Source organism: Hetaerina americana, unplaced genomic scaffold (assembly GCF_022747635.1).
Source record: "Hetaerina americana unplaced genomic scaffold, ioHetAmer1.1.p SCAF_4, whole genome shotgun sequence".
Lineage (NCBI taxonomy): Eukaryota > Metazoa > Arthropoda > Insecta > Odonata > Calopterygidae > Hetaerina > Hetaerina americana.
The window spans coordinates 104,245,825-104,261,649 of NW_027286985.1; the positions used below are offsets into that span (position 1 = coordinate 104,245,825).

The window sequence follows — 15,825 nt, forward strand, 5'->3', positions numbered from 1 at the left end:
CCAGCAAGGACATAACCCAACAACTGCGTGCGCCTGTGATTTTTCACCATGCAGTTATCTTACCACAGTGATGGGATAATCGATACGTAAAGAGCTAGCTTTTAGCAGACTGCGTGCTATGCCGGCTGTTTGGTTTTCATTGGGCTCTCCCTAGTGTTATATAGTCAAGGCTCAAAAAAATTTAGCCAAGTTTCATCCCAAGTGTTAATCATCGAAAAAAACTCCTAATTTTCCCGAAATATCAACTTCGCCTGTGAATAAACCTGGCCGCTGGCGTCCTGTTGTTCGGGTACAAGCAGTTGCAGAATCCACCGCGTACAAACACGTCTCGGGTAAATTTTTTTTCGTTGCCAAGGTAGGAGTTGCTCTTATTGGCATTTCTAATATTTCTAATAGTGCTCTTAACGTCGAAATCGATTTGGCCCTTAAAAGGGCCTTCGCGGGACCTAAGGGTAGGAGAGAGGAGGAAGAAAAGCCAATCGCCAGAGCATGCATCCCGTTCACATCTTCAGTATCACACAAGATATCAAGAATACTGAAAAAACACAAGGTGGAAACGATTCACAAACCACAAGGGAAGCTAAAATCTTTCCTTGTCACGGCCAAAGACAAACGCGGAATGAAGTCATCGGGAGTCTACCGAATTCCCTGCGAGTGCGGCAAAGTTTACATCGGGGAGACGGGCCGCACAATTGAAAAACGCCTAAAAGAACACCAGAGATGCATACGACTCCACTACCCGGAAAAGTCGGCAGTCGCCGAACACAGTATCACCCATGACCATAGAATCGACTTTGAAGCCACAAAGAGGCTATGTCATGCCAACGGTTATTGGGACCGCGTGGTAAAAGAAGGAATAGAGATCCGACTGGAGAAAAACAACTTAAACCGAGACACCGGCTTCCAGATAAGTAATATTTGGAAGCCGATACTAAAAAAGATGAGAAACACACGGGAACAAGGCCGATTGACCGGAGCGGGCCGAAGAAACTCATCCGACCAATCAGGCCACACCTGACCCACGCAACATGTATAAATACCCGGCAATTTCCATGCTCTGCACTTCAACCCTGAAGACGATGGCAGAGTCAGCCATCGAAACGTCGGTACTCCGAAACCTGACCCGGTTGGAAACCCGAGAAAAATTCCTGAATACTATTCGCCGGGAAAGCCTGAGATCCTTCAAATATATTGTCCTTAAAATTGTATTACGAGTGCAGAATTCACACAGGTGTACGGCTTTTGTACACCTGTGTGTGACTTGGCATCAAATGATTTTCTCGGGACACCTTGTTGTTCAAACGAAAACGAAATTTCGGCCCTGACAGGCAAGCCTACTCTATTCGCCACTTTTTCACTTTTTGTCCTGTGTACTGAAAATGGAATATCAGTAGAAAATTAAATGAAGAACACAAGGTATTTTTCCACTGTGCTTTATTTTGGTACTATTAGTTTCAACGCTTAGGCGTCATCATCACGTACCTGATAACGACGCTTAAGCGTTGAAACTAGTAGTGCCAAAATAAAGAACAGGGGAATAATACATTGTGTTCTGGGGATCGAGATGGTGCGAGGGCTAACGTACTGGCTTCCCAACCAAAGGGCTCGGGTTCAAATCCCGGCGGTGTTGAATATGTTTCAGAGGTATCTCGATCCCTACTTGAGGTGCTTTGTGGAGGGTACTTACGTAGGAGTGAGTACACCGTCCGTCGGATGGGACGTTAAACTTCAGACCCCTTGGCGCCTTTCGTAAAGAGTAGGCTAAAGCCGACGCCGGGGTTCTCTCCACCCTTCATCCTTTCCTGTCCATCCCTAATGGCGCAAATGACCTCAGCTGTCGGTCGCCTCCCCTAAAAACTACTTCTACATTGTGTTCTTCATTTAATTAACATGAACTTCCACAAAGTTGAGTCAGAAAAATTCGAGTACAAAAAATCAGGAGGAAACGTTACCCTCAGTTTTGAAGCTTTATGGTATCTTTCCCTTCAATTTTAAAATGAGAATTATTATTTCTTTAATGTTTGCCGTTTGCCTAATATGAAATGCGTGAATCCATTTATCTGTTAAAGCCTCCCTTACATCCTAAATCTTCACTTTGCACCATTTTGGATATTTTACTCCTTTCCTCGACCCTAAACCTTTTTATAAATACAACTAGTCTCGATCTGTCCAACGCGTTAAATGGGCGTCTTTGTTCGTTTTCGACATTTTGACAAGCATCACGACGATGTCCAGACTGTTTTTTTTATTATTAACCATACATTATCGATTTTTTTAGTCCTCTCAAGATAGTTGAAAAAAGGGCCTTGCCGGTGCGTGAGAGTGTTGACTGCAGGAAGCAGTCATCCGCGTTCTCTTCTCAAAGAATCTAAACTGGTGGAGCGTGGAAAACGTGATAGCCAATCTTCAGTCACTGCGTAAACGGCTTCCTCCCTTCCGAGAGACGACCTACGCATGGGACGGGAGAATAGGCCCAGTCTTTTTAGAAAGGTCCTCATTCTCCGCGGCCAAAGATAGCTCGCATGTCCCAGTCCAATGTGAAGGCCATGCTGGTTTGTTCCTTCGATTGGCAAGGGCTGATTCATTAAGAATGCGTACCTCAAGGTCAAACCGTCAACAAAGATTTCTACTTAGAGGTTATGAAGAGGATGAGGGTCTCAGTGAGCCGAAAGAGGCCGGACATGTGGAGAAACAATGCGTGGCGTTTCCACCACGATAACGCGCCGCCTCGCACGGCGCTGATCGTGACAGAGTTTTCGCCAGAACCGGAACTTCCGTGATCCCGCAGCCACCCTAATCTCCAGACGTGGCTCCATCAGAATTTTTTTGTTTCTAAAGTTAAAATCAACCTTGAAAAGGTACCGATTCGACTCTATTGTGGACGTTACAACTAATTGTACGGTAGACCTGAAGGGGATCCCTAAGGCGGCTTACCAGGCAGGGTTCGAGAGCTGGAAGAAACCTTGGCAAAGGTGTGTCGTCAGCCAAGGCATGGATTTTGGAGCCGACAAGTTCGATTAAGCTGTATCCGTCGAAATAGACAAGTTATAAATCCACTTCTGTCTGTTTTTGATCACACCTTGTATCTTGCGTTATTCCAGCGATAATATCTGTAATTACCTCCTTAAGAGCGTCCGAGCTCCTTGGTCAAACTTGGAAAACCTCAGATTTGAGATATCCCCAAAGTAAAAAATCAAATTAGCTCAAATCCGGGGAGCGAAGGGGCCATGGAACATCCTTCGTAAGGAGATCAGGCGGTCGATAAATTGTTCTGGTAGGATTTGGCGTGAACGAAGGGCGATATGAGCCGTGGCTCCGTTGAAATCAAAAGGCTTCTGTGTCATATTCCTCACCATGCTCTTCCATTTTGAGGAGTAAAAAGTTCTCCAGTATCTCAAAATAGCGCACAGAGTTTACAGTAACAGTTGAACTTCGAGATTTAAAAAAGTGAGACCCAATAATGCCTATGGAGCGCACCAAAATATCACTTTAGGGCTATGAAAAGGTCTTGTATGAAGTTCTTGAGGGTTGTCAGTCGCCCAGTAACGAAAATGTTGCCTATTTTCTGAGCCGGAGAGGTTTAAAATGCGCATCATTGCTATGCCACAGCACCCTCTGCGTCGCCACTACACTATTATTGTTCTTAAAGAACGTTTCTACGACAAAGCCTCGATACTCACTAGACCAATTTATGGTAAATACTTAGAATGGCGCTATTTTCTCCAGCTAATGTCACTACTCCCACTCCGTCAATTTACTTGCGAGTTCTTCAGTGAGTTTTTAAAACTAAGGAATCCATTCTGCTTCTCCCTGCTTATCTTGTCGTTTGGGTCGCTCTCTTTCCTTTTGAAAATATTCATTTTTGCTAAACCTTCAATACTATGCGAATTTACTGTCGCAATACTTACTTAATTCGACTTAGTTAGTGGATTTGCTTGTCCATGCTCCTTTTACACTGGGAAATATCTTCGTGGTGCTCCGCAGAATGTTGCAGTTAGTCCGTCTAGGAGCTTGGACGGAAGCGAGGGGGCTTGACGGCGAGGATGGGGGCGCCTCCCGCCGTCTTCGCCTGCTCGTCCGCTCGCTGATCTCAGCCCACTCCTCCCATTCTTCCCGAGAAACAATAACGCTCTGGTTGGAAACACGGTGACGATGCGTCACGATTGTCGATGTCGTGTAGTAATCATCTTCACGAGCGACGTTCGTCGTAACTGATGGCGTCATCTCAACGCGACACGATTGTGATAAGTGAATTTCTGAAAGAACGTCGACTTCAATAAGATATATTTAGGAGTCATACCCATTCGGTTTTTGTGATGCAGTTAAGGAGAAGTACTTCCGAAGGAAATGACGGCATATGAATCGCTGTTTCTCTCTAATGCTCGATTGAAAATCACTGAGAAGCCTCCTCGTTTTAACTGGCAACCACGGAGTTATTGAGAATTGATATTTGGGAATCGAAAAATCGTTTGCCGTCTTTCGGCGTTCGGTACAAGTTATCATGGCAGTATATTAACTAATCACCCACCTGCATATGCTGACTGAAGTTCACAGTAAAAGAAACCTGTGGAAGTATCAATTGGGAATCATTATCTTATTAGATGAGATAACGGGTAAAAAAATATTAATACTATACTCGGTTTCATTCATGATACTTTCAGCATGTAGTCGTTTAAGTTTCCTCCTAACCATGTTATCTTCATTCATCAATTTTGGTTTGATAGGACACATGCTTGTCTGCCAATAAGAATCGTCTTATTGGTAGAAAGTTGGGGTGTAAGTCTTGATTAATTCCTGTATTCTTTGCGAACAATTAAGTTACACTAGACAGCCACAGACTTGGCGTTCGCATGAAGTTGTTTTAGAAATAAAAGCCTTTGGGCCAATTGCACTTTGATTTATTGACGACTCCCTCGAGCGCTAGAAGTCGTTTCTCTTCTTCCAGCCTTAACCTAAGCCTATTTAAGGTTTCCAAAAGTTCCTCTCCGCTAAAATTTCTTTATGGAGCTCACAAAGTTTTTCTAAGTAAAGATAAGGGCAGAAATTGCGTTCATTACGCAAGGATGCATGCATGTACATGGTCCATTATGAAAGTAAGGCGCATAATTTTATTGTGACACGACTATCCATGGCACTGAGGTAAAACCGGTCGGGAAATGTGGTGGAGGGTCTGCCCTTTCAACGCATCTGATTGCCAGTTTGCTCCGAGCAGTCTGAGCGGAAAGACGTTTCTCTGCGTGAAGTGGTTTTTCAAATGTGTAACACGGCGCACGACACGGTCAAGCTCCACCATGACAATTCCCCGAGCCACACGTCCTTCAGCATTACCAACTTCCTGGCCCGGAGCACCTTAGAGTAGAGCACCCCGGTGGTCCCCCAGCCCCCTCACAGTCCCGACTTGGCTCCGTGCGACTCTTTTTTATTAACCCGACTGAGGAGAGAGCTACAGGGAAAGCATTGGGAGACCGTGGGAAATAGTCAAAAGCATGTTACAACGTACCTGAAGGAAATTCCCGTCGAAGAATTTCATGGTTCCTTCCAGTTGTGCCAGACCTGTCTCCGCGAGTATATAGATGGAGGGGGAGAGTATTTTGAAGAATTTTAAGCATTTGTACGAGTAGGATCAATAAATCTATTTTCCCAGAGAATGCGCATTACTTTAATAGTGGACCTTGTATGTAAGCCTCGGGCCTCTGTGCAACATGGCCCCTGGGCATTGCTCATTTGCTGGTGCAATCTCAATCAAATGGCCCATTTACTCTCAGCATGCAATAGTGTTTTAATTGAGAGATGGCGTCGGTGGGAAAGGTCACAATTTCAATGACCCCGGGACTCCGCATGAGTTGCACATTCATGGGCCAGTGCGAAAACATTCATTCCATTCGTCGGAGAAAACCGATGTTTAATTGCAATGACCTCAACGCAAATTTCCTGACCCCAATCGTATCTTTAAGATTTATTTTCACGTGCATTGAAGAGGTTTTCATTTAGATAGTAGTTACTAGGGGAGGCGACCGACAGAGGAGGTCATTTGTGCCATTAGGGATGAATGGGAAATGATGGAGAGAAACCCGGCGCTGGCATTAGTCTACTATTAACGAAAGGCGCCAAGGGGTCGGCAGCTTAACGTCCGATCCGGCGGACGACGTAATCACTCGACAAAGTGTACCACAACACCACTGAAAAATATCAGCCGTTCTCAGGGAATTGAACCCGGACCCTTTCATTTGGAAGCGAGGACGTTAGTCGCCGCACCATCCCGATGCCTTTTAATGTAGATATTACGAATTCTCTTTTGTCCACGTTTTTCTTCGTCGATAATGTTACCATTCGCCTCGAAAACTTGTATGGTAAGTGAATAAATCGATTATATCGAATATCCTATGCGTAACATTAACTTTGTACCTCGAAATGAAGAAATGGTCGATAAAGAGATAAAAATAGCCGTGATCCTTATCAATTATAATGCACGGGAAAATATGCAATACTCTCTCCTAGTTTTTGAGAGTATATTTTCATTATTTTAGTAAAAAATTTTTATTTCTATTGTACGTAAATACTGAGTTAATAGCAGTCACAATACGTAAAAAATTACACGGAAATTGAACGGAATGATTACAATCCATACTAAAAAGAAAGACTCGTACTTTTCCACAGATTTATTTTTTGGAATGATTAAAATTGGTTATTGAATTTAGCATTTTATTTTTTATGATTTTTAGCGCCTTATTGTTATTTTAAGGTCACAAAAAGCGCTAGATATGTAGTCCGATTAATTTATTCCCATCAATAATGTTGTGGCATGAATTAGAGTAATTATTATTATGTATGGACGATTTGGTATTCAAGCCTGAATATATTTTAGCAAAAGTTTTTGAACTTGAAAAGTTGTGTGGTATCCACAGCTTAAGTCATTAACGTTTGGACCGTCTATTGACTCTCACTAATGCTGGGAAATATATTTATTTTTCAGTATGTGATATTTTTCAACCTGAAAAACACTCACTTCTCAAGAAAATACTTACCTACTTATTAAAGACATCATTTTCAAGTTGTAAAGCTCCTTAAGTCCTGAAATGACCCTTATTTATCCCTCCTTACGGGTCACCCTAAAGTAATGAATATTCCTCAGTGCTCTTATAATTTTTGTACCAAATTGAGACGTTGCACACAGAACGCATTACAGCCGTACCCCGAACCTATGCCATGCGAAGAAACTGATTGATTGGAGGACCGAACTGAGATCCCTCTCAATAAATATTCGATGTTTTTGTTTAAATTTCATATATTTGATGGCAATATCAAAGCCTCAATACCGAATATGGTTATAATTCTCATTAGTTCACATTAGCATTGTTATTAAAATGGGTCAAATAAGTGCTAAAGAGCGTGTAAAAAGATGTCCCCATCTATCTCTCACGTATTGGAAAATAGAAGGGAAACCATTCCTCTTATCAAAATGCATATAAAAAAGCTGTCCAGATAGTAGCGTACGTTTTATTTGTAGCGAGCAAAGTATTGGGGGAAGCCGAATGTTTGCTGTATTGACGCATAAACACACACACACACAAAAGGGCAGTAAATCTCGAGCTGCAGTTTTTGGAAGGCCGCTATGCAAGACCTTCGCTTACAATAGCGAGCAAAAATGATCAGTACAATTGGAAATCCCGCCAAATGTAAAATCCGCTTAGTTACAGGGTTTTCACTGACAATAAACTCCAAAGTTGCTGGCATTGATCGGGAAATTCGTGCTGTGCACCGACTAAGTGATGAGTGACAGTGCTATGCTTCAGTGGTGTTGCTATTTCAAGAGGGGACGGAGAAATAATAATTGTGCCATCCGTCATTTTATCTAGCACAAGGCTAGACCGACCACTGCGGTCCTCGTCGTGGACATTGGTGCTGTGGCCATTTTAAAACTGAATGCACCAATGCCTCACTCCACCTGCACTCATTGTTCCGTCTCCATACACTTCATAAAGTTGCCTATAAATTTCAATTTGGCTTGTGTTAGTTTTTTTGCCAGTAAAAACCTAATCACAGATCGCAATTCATATGCTGCGGGATTTTCTATTGTAGCGCACATTTCAACAGTTCGCAATGTGAGCAAAGTAGAAACACCACAGTCTGCCTGCACGCACTACCACAGTAGAATGCGTACTGAGTGTATGGATGTTTAAACACCAAGATGGTGGCTCTACCCCTACCCACCGCCATGCTTGGCCGAAACTTAAATTACTTTCCAGACAGTCCTCGTATTAGTTTCTCATCAGTCGTTATTTAACTAATATAACAAGTGGCGCAAATCTCGCCAGCAGACTTAAACATTTCGCAATCATCGTTGGCGCACGTTATGATATGCTTTTATAACATTCCCTATATTCCATATATTTTATGTGCGTGACATATGATAGGGCCGAAACATGGAGAAGTCACTTTATGAGATGTTTATGTGCGCGATATGCTATATTATATTCGATTTGACAAAGGTTATCAGGTTTTCGAGAAAGAGGAAGTCATAAGTTGAATATAAAAAATAGGAGTTCATAAGTTAAAACGCGTGAAACAGTTTACCTATCTTGGTAGTATTTTCGTTCAAGATGGCCAACGTAGTCGGGGCATAAGAAGAAGAATAGCGTTAGGCTAAGGAGCTTTCAAAAAGAGGAGGGAATTGATGATGGAGACGTTGAATAAGGGTGTTAAGAAAAGGCTTGCTAAAACTCTGGAGCGTGGTTTTTCACGGCACGGTAACATGATCGCAGAATCAAGATGGTAGGCGCATTTTGGATGGACACTTTTGAGTTGTGTGTGTGGAGATGGATGGAGAAAGTGAAGTGGAGACAGAAAGGAAAACAAATGAGGAAGTACTGGGTGATGTGGGGTAGGAGAGGGGAATGTTGGGAGAAATCCAAAGGAAGCAGATGGATGCAAACATTTTGTTGGCGATAAGATATTGAAGACTGTGATAGAGGGCGTAACGTTGGGAAAACTAGAAAGTGGTAAGAATAGGATATGGATGCTGGATTGGATGAAGGGAGGAAGTATGCAGAATTGAAGAAGGAGTCATTGTATTTTGGGATACCAGGTTGTGTGTGGTTAAGAGAGGCAATTAGTAGGGAATCACCTGTTGAAATACATCGTCACTCAGTCAGTGTGCAATCAAGACTAGCTTTAAACGATAGAATACTAGTGATAATACTATAGAAGATATATTCAATATATAATATGAACGATCTTGTCATTGTCTTGTAGTTTTATATTCTTGATACTGTCCATAATAGGTGGAGTTCGCAACATTGCCGATATTTACCGGTATACCCCTCGATTATAGCCTCGTATTGGCATGGACCGGATCAATACTAATCCTTCTTTATTTCGAAGGCTAATGCTGGGATATTACTATCACAAAGCCATAATGGGCTAATTTTTGCACGGAACCAAAAATTATATTCCACGCGCGGTAAATTCGAATTTCAGCGGTGTTCTATTGTTACGTTTTTGTGTATGGATGATTGAATAAATACATAAAATAATTTTAAAACTGATAATCCAAATCTCTAATTAATCCGTATAATGGTTTATAAAATATTGTGGTTTTCCATTTCACGGTCTCTTTCATTATTCGAGGTCAGTACATTGGATTACTTTTTATGCAAATGGTAAAACATAGGATGAATAGTTGGTGTTTCGCATTGAATTAACTCACCCGGGGATCATTAAGGACAAAGTGAGTACACTCCAAACTTCGGTATTCATACGGAAAACAGTATTGCTAGTCATTTGTAATTTTAGGGTCGTCAGTGAGTGATTTAGTTATGTAGCACTCCTTTTTTGAAATTAAATTTTTTAAACTTGAAGCATTAATCAAGAAGAGTTTATAATTTGAAAACGTATAAATTATAAAAAATATTTTCATTGCATTTTTATATCATATTTAAAATTTTTTTAGCTTTAATATGGATATAATTTGTCAAACACCCACACGAGTGACATATATTCTCACAAAAACATTCGAACTCCCTTCACATTTTATCTAAACTAATTATTCATTCTTGAAAAGCATTTCTCGGGACAAAATTTTTACAAAAACGTTTGCTTGAATTAAAGATAACCTGGTGATTTAAAGAAAATGCAAATAGATGGGAAATTCAAACATTTTCACATTCATAATATCCGCGTTATGCTATTTATCTGTTAGCAGTTGTGAAATTTGATTGGATCGGATCCCGTGCATCCCAGAGCATCTGCATTTGTAAAACGTTTTTCAGGCAAACTGAGAGGCGTATCAAAATTAATAGAGGAGCTAGGCTGTGACTCACTCAAATTGCAGATCAAATCTCTTGCATAAATTGAAAGGACGTCTCTTTAGCAGTGATGTTGAAAATTTATTTTAATCCCATCTTGCTACGGTAGGAGAGATTATGTCAAAAAAGCTAAGAGAGATCAAGTGTGGAACAGATAAATTTTAGATGTAATTATTTCCACGAAAGGTAAGGGATCAGGATAACCTTTCCCGGCTGCACTAGGGGGTAGGGGGGAGTATTTTTTGCCAAAAGTAGTCGGGTCTGTAATCACTCCCTGCCACACACCCTAGTGGTAACTTGCAAGGTACTATGTAATGTAGTAGTTATTGCTTGGGAAATCGTGGTCAATAATGTGTTATGGATTAATGGTAATAATAAGGACGTGCTTGCAATGCGCGTCCCCTTCGGATGGCCGCCCCCACCCTCCTCCCCCTGCGTCCGCGTGGGGCAGTTGGGGTCTCGCCCCACTCTCCGCCCCCGCCGACAGCCGCGGGTTGGGGGGGGGGCGGAAGGGAGAGAGAGAGGTGGCGACTCCCCCCGGGGATGTCTCATCGGTGACGCAATGCCCTGCCTCGACGAGTGTGACGTCCCATGAGGCGTTTCGTCGCCTGGCGATGAGCTCGCGGGAGTAGTCACTTAATGGCTTGCAGGAACGTGTTAGCAAGATTCCTTGGAAAAGGAGGCAATACCGTTCCAGCTGGCTGGAGTCCAGGGGAAGAGTGCAATCAAGAAGGCAGAAATAATTTGCGTGAATCGCCATGCATCCCGCGCGTCGTCTTCTATTTCGCAATGAACAGTGTAGAGGCACTCCTCCCATGTGAGCCTGCCTGCTCTATTTAGGCAGTCATTTAAGACTCACCTGGGATGTGCTGCAGACCATTTGTCATAGGATTTTAAAACGCGCCGATAGACACGTATGTACGTATCGTTCTCCATTTCTAAACCTCTCGCTTTAGAAATGTCTAGATGTCAATTATTTCAATCGTATTTCAATTTTTTCATTTGTAATTGTTTGTGAGGTTCTTACAATATTTATCCAAAAAACTGCCGGAATTTTTTTTTCCAAGTCGAGTCAGGCAAATATCAAAAATAACTTTTACCTTCGAGAGATGATTTTCGGATATTTTAAAGAATGGGAATTATGTCATAATTTTACGTCCGAAAGGCAAGGTTTAAAACTCGAATATGTGGAGCCACTCATCTTAAAACTATAGTTTATTGCATATTTCGAGTCTAGTCAGTCATACACGCATTGAATGATGATTTTATTGTATTTTAATTGCAGTTGAAATTTATTTATTTTACATAGCAATGTTTTTCTCGACTAACTTGTCCGATACCGATTTATTGTACGTTCTGCTATTTGAAGTGGCACTCATACTGTATCTAATCATTGCATCGAGTCGCGAACGTTGGTCGTTCTGTTCAGCCGACGGCAGTTGTGTCCCTGTTCGTCGTAAAAGCGTTCGTTTAATCATCGGACTCTAGGCTCGAACATCTCACCTCCGACCTGACCTAGATCAGCAATGAACTGCTCATTCCCCGTGTCTGTGTGAGCGCAAATAGCGAGTAGCATGTAGTTTGGACAATTCCGCTGGAATAATTTACAATATCATGTTAATCCTTCTTTATCTCTCTAAAATTATTTTGTTATAATGGCCCCAGGGAACTTTTTCTTTCACACCATTTAGATAAATAAGTTCTCATTGAAAAAAAAGTACAGTTATATAAACTCTAAGCTTGTTTTGATATCCGAAGCTCAAGCTCACCCCATCCTAAGCTCCACGACGTGTGAAACGACCACATGAGGATAGGATAGCCGGTTTTGTTTACCTGCATCTTTTGAGTGTAAATTGCATAATAACTGAGCTAGTGGGTCGAATCGTGGTAGAACTTTTGCGTAGTGTGATAGGTTGGATAAATTATGAACGGTATGCGAATTCCGACTGCAATGGGTTTTGCTAGTTCGTGAAGTAAATAACAAAATAGAATGTTTAGCGAGAGAAAGAAACGTCACTCTATTAAAATTTACTCCTCCCAATATTAGTGCATGGAATTGGATTATGGTATGCGATTATGAATATGTTGTCCATTTAATGCGTTTTACGTGTAAGGGGCACGCGCAAGTGTATGTGAGGGGTGTCTGCGGTAAAAATAGGAGAGAGAGAGGGGGGAGGAATGAGTTAGTCTCGAGATGGATTGGAAAAAAACTGACAAGCAATGCTTCTCTTATTTTTATGTTCAAAGAATATGGCCAGCTCATACTACTTACGCGAGAGAAAAGATAATGTTCTTTTTAGAGGAAGGGATATGCGGAGGAACTTATGCGGATATGCGGAGGAATTAATGTGGTCTTAATGGTTATCGGGTCGAGGAATACTACGAGTCTCATTAACATGAGAGATAATAAAATAAATTATTGTAACAAAGGTAAGAGATGTGCGTAGGGTCGACAGGGAGGAAAAAAATGGAGTGAGTTTCATGTTTTCAGTTCAAATAAGACTATTCTTGACAAGGACCTATCCCGAAAGGAAACGACCTGACCTAAATACATGCGTGTAAGTACTACTATTACCACAAGTCTGTATACAGCCACTCGCACGTCGAAAATCGTTAGAGGATTTCCTTTTCAGATATAATGGCATTCAAAGCATTGGCTAGCACTTTGAGCTGTGATAGTTTTACTTCTCTTTAGATGAACGGAGTGCCCGTTTAGCCACTCAATACCAACAAAAGGAATGCTTCCACCTTCTTCCAACTCTCGGCACGACGCAAACTGCAGACTTCTGGAATTGCTGGTGCGTGTTTTGTTTCGGTAGCTCCAAAAAATAAAAGCGCTTTCCATGTTTAAGAAACATATCACGCATTGAAAAACCTTCGCGAAAAAATACGGCGAGGAGGGGCATCGAGAATCATTTGGCGAAACGAGCATTTCCCAGCGACGAGAGTTCAGTGCGGGGTGCCCTTCTGTGATGTCGCCAAGCAATGCGGCGGACGCGAGGGGATCGGCGGGAGGAGGTCGCGGGGGTCGTGGGGGATATAATTATAGAACGGCGGAGGCGCGATGAGTGTTCGCCGATTCCGGGAGCGGCCCGAGAATTCGCGAGAAGGGGAAGAAAGGTTGTCGGTGTGTGGGTGGATTTTACTACGCCACTCTCCCCGCAACGCACCCGACGGGAGGGGAGGGCATTATTAAAGTCCCCCCATTCGCTCATTCCTTCATTTATTCATTCATTCATTCACTCGTTCGTTCGTTCCTCGGCGGGGCGAGGATTCCTGGCCGGAGTCATTTCGAGACGAAGGAGAGGCACCAGCGCCACCACTCGGAGACCGGCGGGACTAACAATAGGGGCGTCGCCGTCGAATGCGGGAGTGGGGAGCATTTGAAACCGCACCAACAAAGGCCGTGACGCGCGTCCTTGGTTACGTCACGCTTCGTCGCCCCCTCCCCCGCCCGGAAGACGCCCTCTTGCTCCCCCTATAACAGCGGGGTAAAGAGGAGAGTCGCCGGCTTCCTTTCACTTCACGCATGTGTATATATATATACATACATATATATCTATACGTACATACACATTCTCTCCTTCTCTCTCTCTCTCTCTCTCCCCTCCCTCTCTTCCTCCTTCCTTCTTCCGCCTTCCGACACGAGCAGCACTTGGCCAGCTCAACCAGCAGCAGCAGCAGTAGTTCGCGCGTCGCCAAGAGGGTGCAGCACCACAGCACCAGCAGCACTAGTCACCACAGCAGTTCGAGCAGCAGCAGCCACCTCGTGAGCTCCGAGATGAAGGCCTCCTCGGTCAAGTCGGACCTCTCCGAGCTGCAGTCCAGCATCACGGAGATGAAGAACCTGTCGAGCACCTCGAGCACCCAGCAGAGCGAGACGACGCGCTCCTCCAACTTCAAGAGCCTGGCGTCGGCCGCGTCGGTGGCCGCCATGTCCGCCGGCGTCCGCGGTACCTCGCCGTCCCCGCCGCCCCCGGGGACCCCAAGCCCCCCTCCGTCGCTGACCGCTAGAGGCCTCCGGGCGGTCAGCGACGAGGACGTGTGCTGCACGGAGCTGACGGACGGAAGCCCAACGGGATGCAGTCCCTCGTCAGCAGAACCCCTGGTAACCTTCCCCGACCCCGACACGCCGCCCACGCCCGGAGCGGCGGCCCTGGTGGTGGCGGGCGGTGGGCACCCGCTATCGCCCCACGCCGGACACCACCTGCACCACCCCCTCGCCAACTACCACCACCACCATCTCAACGCCACCGCCGCATCCGCCGCCTCAACTTCCTCATCCTCGGAGGTGAAGTTTGAGCAGAAGCGCATGACGACGGCGTCGAAGACCAAAGTGGTGCGGGACACGTTCAGCGCGGAGCGGGCGACGGCCAACGCGGCGGAGGTGAAGCGGGTGCAGGCGGGAGACGTGAGCTACAGCGAGCAGAGCGCTGCGTCGGCCGTGCGGGCGAGGTTGGAAGCGGAAGGCGTGACGGCGGAGAAGGCCACGGCCATCAAGCAGGTAAAAACGGCGAGAGCGTGTCTCTCTCGGCCAGCGGGCCGCTAGACGAACGGTGGGCGTGGGGCATATCGTAAATGGGGAGCCGATGGCCGAATCGAGTCTCGCCCCTGCGACTCAGGGTAGGCGAGGTACCGGCCAATCAGGGGGCATCGCTCGTATTTCAGTGTAATCACCCATGACTCTTTTCCGGAAGCAGGTCAAGATGTCATTTTGGTATCAGTATTTTGTGGTAATTAATACAATACATTTTAGTTTAAGTGCAAGCAGCATTCTGTTGCATTAAAATACGATTTCAGAAACCTTTCTCATCGAGTGTACGGTTAAAATGAGATTTGCGACACTTCCTTATATGTAAATTGCCTTTCTTCCCCAGAAATGGTTCCGGAAAAACTGAGTTAACATGAGAAAATGCAGTTAATAAGAATTCAAAATTGAAGAAAAAATTAAACTGCAACTTTCTTTTTCAGCATGGTCAATTGTCATTTGCCACATGCATGGTTTGCATAAAAAGTATCGGGAAAAGTTTCGTAAAACTATATTACTATTTAGTTTGTATACCTGTATATGCTATAATCCCCAAAAATGTTCAAAATACATCCATTGATCTCTGAAATACTTTTGCGAGCGGCTTTTCCACGACTTAAAGGCTCCCTGGTAGACCGATTTCGGAAGGTTCTAAAGGGTACGCGTGCAAGCTTCTTTGACCGCACTTATGGTCCAATGGTGGTGTCTTTTGAGGGAGTGAGGATTTCACTTTTAGAAATAGAAAATATTCTCTCCTGGTGCCAAGTCAGGACTGTAAGGGGGTTGGGGAATCGTCGCGATGCCGTTACAGAAGGTCTTCGCAAGTAGACACTCTCGACATTCCGTTTTAGGTAATCTGTCCGAAGACCTTCAGGACGAGTTAATCGCAGATCTTTCGCATCGCCAAATTTTCTGTGATATAATAGTGCGTGCACTATCATCTTTGCCAATGTAAGATCTGCGATCATGCACACACTTAAACGACGGTCACTT

At 44.0% G+C, this 15,825-nt stretch overlaps 1 protein-coding gene across 1 annotated transcript in view; it reads left to right on the top strand.

Annotated features, from left to right (window-relative positions):
* The window catches only part of Sarm (sterile alpha and armadillo motif), a 371,560-nt gene that overhangs the window by 241,558 nt on the left and 114,177 nt on the right, over window positions 1–15,825 (top strand). The window contains exon 3 of the mRNA XM_071590601.1: window positions 13,957–14,808. Coding sequence (XP_071446702.1) covers window positions 13,957–14,808 — 852 coding nt within the window. The remainder of the gene's footprint in view (window positions 1–13,956; window positions 14,809–15,825) is intronic.